The 5,720-nt window shown below is 36.5% G+C and overlaps 3 protein-coding genes across 3 annotated transcripts in view; all 3 read right to left on the bottom strand.

The window, feature by feature from the left end:
• Positions 1–995, bottom strand: part of LOC104783337 (nicotinamide adenine dinucleotide transporter 1, chloroplastic) — a gene marked incomplete in the record, with an annotated part of 2,935 nt that extends 1,940 nt beyond the window's left edge. Inside the window, 4 exon segments of the mRNA XM_019245130.1 lie at positions 49–97; positions 180–286; positions 397–492; positions 612–995. Of these exon segments, the coding sequence (XP_019100675.1) occupies positions 49–97; positions 180–286; positions 397–492; positions 612–681 (322 nt within the window).
• LOC104783336 lies at positions 3,068–3,820 on the bottom strand. Its single transcript, XM_010508482.2, has one exon. It carries the CDS (start codon positions 3,661–3,663, stop codon positions 3,223–3,225), a length of 441 nt encoding a protein of 146 aa, XP_010506784.1. The 5' UTR covers positions 3,664–3,820; the 3' UTR covers positions 3,068–3,222.
• Positions 4,832–5,720, bottom strand: part of LOC104784458 (protein disulfide-isomerase like 2-1-like) — a 3,624-nt gene continuing 2,735 nt past the window's right edge. Inside the window, exons 2-5 of the mRNA XM_010509483.2 lie at positions 5,592–5,716; positions 5,506–5,527; positions 5,297–5,421; positions 4,832–5,212 (exon numbers count right to left, since the gene is read on the bottom strand). Of these exons, the coding sequence (XP_010507785.1) occupies positions 5,038–5,212; positions 5,297–5,421; positions 5,506–5,527; positions 5,592–5,716 (447 nt within the window). The 3' untranslated portion in view covers positions 4,832–5,037. The remainder of the gene's footprint in view (positions 5,213–5,296; positions 5,422–5,505; positions 5,528–5,591; positions 5,717–5,720) is intronic.

Genomic DNA, 5,720 nt, shown 5'->3' with positions numbered 1-5,720 from the left:
TTTTTTTTTTTTTTTTTTGATTGAGGTAAAAAAAAAGCGCTACTAAACCTTTTGAGCAAAGAAAGCTCTTGAGCTGGTCATACATTGTGAAATAAATCTGCAAAAGTAAGTAAGTCTTACAGCTCCAAATAAGTCCAATAGAATCCAACAAGAAGAAGAAGAAGTTAAAAAAAACTCACGGCCCAATTGGAGAGAAGAGCCATCACAGTTGGGGAAAGTCCCCGGTATAAGCCACGCATGCCTTCTTTCTTAGAGATCTGCTCAAGACTGCCAACAATTAGACTACCTGATCAGAATAAAGTAGATCCATATATGTATATCAGCGCAATCCTGAATCCAATTCCCGAGTTGATTAAAAAAGAAAAGAAAAAAAAGAAAAAAAAAAGAGGAGTAAACCTTTGATGTTTGCATCACCGAGCTTGGGCAGGCCATGAACCTGAAACCTCGTTTTTATAACATCAAGAGGACAAACAAACGTAGCCGCAAAAACCCCTTAAAAAAGAAAAAGAATCAGATATTTTTTCAATCAATCAAAAAAAAAAAAAAATCAAAGAAAAAGGTTTGGTGGGAAAGAGAAAGAGATCAGAGCATATATATATATATATTTTTACCAGCGGCGGCACCGGCGGCTGCATTACAGAGGACGCTTTTGGAATTAGGAGGATGAGAATTAGCGGACATGTCTTGGATCTGAAAGCAGAGGAAGAAGAAGAAGAAGAAGAGACTTGAGGAAACGCGTCGCCGAAGAAGAGAATAGCGAAAACGATGGTTCCTCTCTGGAGAGGGATTTCGCGGCGAACCAGCGTCGCATTGCCCGACCTGGTCTCTCTTTTATATATCCTCTCTTCTCTTACAAGAAAATTGAGTCAACGCAGCAGAGACCGAAGTTAAACAAATCTGATGATCATAACCGAAGAGATCATCGCAGAGAGAAAACAGAACAAAACTAAACTGTGTCTTTTTTCTTTCTTTTTTTTTTTTTTTTTTTTTACCGCAAGAGACTTTTTCTCGTTTCTTTTATTTTCTATTCAACGAGAGAGAGATAGATAAATTAAATTAATATATAAATTAATTAATTTTTTTACGTGGCTCTTATTTTTTTAAACAATAAATTTTGTTTACCAAAAAAAGAAATGAAAATTGTACTTTGTTTCTCAGCCAGACGAATCAGACACCAACCCAAAACTCTGGTCCCATCAGCAGCCTGCCTGCCGATAATTGCCCCCAATTAACATTAGTATTCATTATTTTCCACCATCATTCATTATTTTCTGCTATAATTATATCTTTATTATGTATATCAGTAAATTTTGATAGATACAGAAAAAAAAGTTAAATTCTGATTAACGTTTGTTTATTTTTTCTTTTTACCGAGTTTATTATTATCTCATACTCATCAGATTCTGCATATATAAAAATTACAAGCTGTTTTAAGTTATAGAAACGAGACATTTATCTCAAAATTATTTTTTGTTAGAAATATACATAATGTTTTTTTTTTAATATATAATTTGCATTACCTAAATTTAGTTGGTTGAAGAGTTGTTTTGGCATATTATTTTTTTGCAGGTTGAAATTTGTATTATGTCCACCACCCAGTCAACACACAACTAAACCCGTATACTGTTAACATTAGTGGTGGTTATTAACTTGTGCAACTAAAAAATCTCCGGTATTTCTAGATTTTGGGTTTGGATCGGATTCGGTTCAGGTGTTTCGGGTTTAGATTCGGATTACCCGAAGTTGTCAAAACTCAAAATTTTAGTATGTAATTTAGTCTAGATTATTCAATAATACACAATATATTATAGTATTTTTTACCCAAATTAACTAATAAACAGTTTAAATACTTCAAATTATCTAATAAAATTTGAATATCTTGGACATTTATATTATTAAAATTATAAATATAACTAATATATTACTACTATATATTAATAATATAAGTATATTCGAATACCCGTTCGGATTTAAGTTCGGATCGGCTTTGGTTCGGATTTTCGGATTTAGAGATTTAGAACCCGTTTGGGTATTTTATAATTTCGGATATGGGATTTCCGGATCTGGGTATTTTGCCCAGACCTAAAAAAAATCCATGATTATTGATTGATTAGAATGCAATTTTTTTAAAAAAATCTATTAGATGTGTGAGCCGGGCTTGGCTCTATGGACCGCACCTGACCATGTTACAAGCCTGGCCCCTTTTGATGACAGATAGCGAAATGATATAGAAATGTACACAACATGCCCACGTGGACTCCAACTGTCGATGTGGGGCTCTCTTGCCCACCACCAAACCACTATTACCAACAACAACCAGAAAAAAAAAAAGATTACATGCGGTAGTTCTTTTCTTTGTTATTAATGCTAACATTATAGTATCTCAGTTGACATTGTATATGGTGCCGAGGGTAGTATCGAGTGTTAGACAATTAATGTTGTCTCGAATCTAGCCGGAGCCGGACCAGTGTGGAGCATGGTTACCGGACCGGGATGAAGGTTAGGTTCCACTAGCTAATTCCCCTCACGTGATCTCCTCCGAGTCCGTGCATGCAGCCATCCGCGTATAAAGAAATCTTTATCTAATCATTTATGAGCTTTTCTACGACTGTCAAATGTCTGTTAAGCACATTTTTGCCCTATCAATCGATGCGTACAATTATAGTTTGTAAATCTTTCCTTTTTTTTTTTTTGCAGCTTGATTTGATTAAATCGTGAATAAAGCTTTGATAAGACAAACCGAAACCATGTTAAGAAGGCTAAACAAAAATTAGGAGTTACGACAGCGGAATGTCAAATGATAAAAACATCATTGACTTGGCTATGATGTAAGCAATGACGGTGCTTTGAACAATCAAGTACAATGTTTAAAAAATTGGTCGTTATTTACGATTTACAAATATCACAACCACACGTCAAGATACGAATTAAAAGCGTAAATGGTCAAGCAAACAAGAAGTCAACCAAACATAAATACTATATTAGTTTTTAAAGAACACATTAATCTCAATGCCACAAATCCCGGTAAACTAAGCATTTAAAACTTTAGCTGGTTACCTGTTACGACTTAAATGCAAATCTTGATTTTAATTCGATATATGGGAAAAGATGGACCGATCCACTATATATAGCTTAACAAGAGTATAAAGTTTAAATTAATACAGATCATCACGATCACACCATTAACATCGATAATTTTTCATTTTATATATGTGAACGGATTTAGTTACATAAGGATTTATGAGATGAGAGTAGGATAGAATTGGAAGAGTGTTTAGATACCTCGGGGTGCACGAGATTCCCTTGCGCAATCAATATAGATTTGTAAATCTCAACCAGCTTCTTCTCGTCATACTCCTTGGACGCCAAACCCGGCCCGTAGCAATATTCGCCGTACCCGTAAGATGACCCGACGACCCGAGAGTTGGCGAGGCGCAGCATCATGTTGACGTAAGCATCTCGAAGCCAGGTTAGAAGCTTCTTAGGCGACGCCCTTTTCAAGATCCTTAGCTTCGGCACTATCTTGATCCTCCAAAACCGTATCTTCCGGGTCGGATCCATTTTGACCCGCTTCACATATCTCCGACCCGATGTGGCCTTCTTGACCGACCCATCTAGCCTTTGGTATCCTCTCAACCTCCTTCGCCAATACCTTATCTCCATCACAGTGGTGTATTAGTGTCTAGAGAGAGAGAGAAAGAGAGAATGTGAGAGCAGTGGAGAATTTTAGTGAGAGAGACGGAGACGCTCTAGGCTTTGTTTATAAAGAAAGAGCACATGCATTACGTAATATTCGAGATATAATTATTTTAATTCCGAAATAATTAAAATGGTTCATGTAGGAAAGCATTAAATTTATAAAGTAACTAGTAGTAAGCTACGTACGAATTTCTCATCCGACAACAAGAAAATGTTCATATCCATCCATAATGAAAAATCGAGGCTCAAATTGATGAAGCATATAATACAAAGAGTTTTCGGGGAGATAAGATAAGTTGATTAGACACAATCAGATGATTGCTGCTGCAATAAATGGCGAGATTTGTTGTTACTAGTAATACTTTTCAACCCCTAAACAAATCCTGACCGTTGGATATCTTTTTTTTTTTCTTTTTATGTTGGGAATAAACTGACGATTTAACTAGTGTTGTCTCTTAAGAGGACCTCTGTAAAATTGGGAAAGTCATACTAAAGTCAGTATGAATGCAGATGCTGAAAAGAAACAAAGGACCAACAAAATTTGAATGTTTCACGCTGCGCTGCCGCTGCCGCTGCGATTCTTGTGCGTTTTTTTCTCTTTAGGTATAAAGAGTGACGACGACTGACAAACAACCACCAATTCTTTTACTTGACATTATTTATATACCAAAAAGAAAAAAAATAAACCACCAACTCTTTTCCGAGTCTCACGCCATTTATTTGATTCGGTAAAGGCCTGATGCCTGGTCCGGCCCATTATGTTACTACTCTCTAGACTTTTAATTTATTTTTAAGGAAGAGGGATCTGTTAATTTTAATTTTAGCAGGTTACACATGCGCTAATAAATTAATTGGTTTTCTAATAATACACACATTGACATGGGATTAGGGCGAATAAGATGAACGGCTGGAATCAAAACTTGTACATATTGTATATTGAGAGTTCTCTCTCATATGCGCCCATGTTAGCATAATTTAGATAATCGATTAACCTTCTTGTTTTGCAAATGACCCAGCTGAATCGGACTTACGTTCCATATGAATTCGAGCCACACTTAACAAATTGCGTTGTCGTTTGCGTTTACTTGATTAGATTTTTCCCTATCGAATAATTTTTTTAACTATTTTCAACAGGGATTGATGAAGTTTATGATTATCGTCACCAAAGACAGTAGACAGAGAAGCCAAGTCCAAAAGAGTTTCAGAACTATCCAGATCAAAAATAACCACAGATCTTGATCTTGACAAACATAAAATTTCAAGACGACGACTCTACAAATCGTATCAGTTATCTGAGTCTCTCAGACTCCTATTCTCTTAGCGCTTGAAGCTATGGCTTTAAGAAGAAGCAACGAACGTGGTAAGGATATTTCTCTTGAGAGTGAGTTCATCAGCTTTCACCGGACTTATCGACTTGCCAAGGACGCGTCCAAGCCGCTCGGTTTCTTTGCTAGCATAGTCCGAACCTTTTTCTATGTAGTTCTTTGCGAGTTTCGCGTAAAGCTTTCCGAACCTGTAGAGACATCATGAAACCTCAGGAACTAAAGAGAGATCTTATCTAAATGTATAGATGAAGCGTTACTACTAAACTACATACCTTGCTGTGGATCCCTTAAGGTTATTTGCTTCCTCTTCGATGCGGGACAACACCGACTTCTTCTCATCTTCACTTGCTGCAACTAACTCTTTTACCAACGCATCTAAGCTTTCAACTATACCAGCCTATGAGAGAGTGAGAGAATAAACATAAGCTTTCAATTTCCGAGTCCAATGATGATTCTGCAGAAAGACATGTTTTTACCGAACCTTTGAAGTAAGCTGCCCTTTACTGNGGAACTAAGGAGAGATCTTATCCAAATGTATAGATGAAGCGTTACTACTAAACAACATACCTTGCTGTGGATCCCTTAAGGTTACTTGCTTCCTCTTCGATGCGGGACAACACCGACTTCTTCTCATCTTCACTTGCTGCGACTAACTCTTTTACCAATGCATCTAAGCTTTCAACTATACCAGCCTAT

This window comes from Camelina sativa, chromosome 4, assembly GCF_000633955.1.
Source record: "Camelina sativa cultivar DH55 chromosome 4, Cs, whole genome shotgun sequence".
Classification (NCBI taxonomy): domain Eukaryota; kingdom Viridiplantae; phylum Streptophyta; class Magnoliopsida; order Brassicales; family Brassicaceae; genus Camelina; species Camelina sativa.
This window is presented reverse-complemented; position numbering and strand designations above follow the sequence as displayed.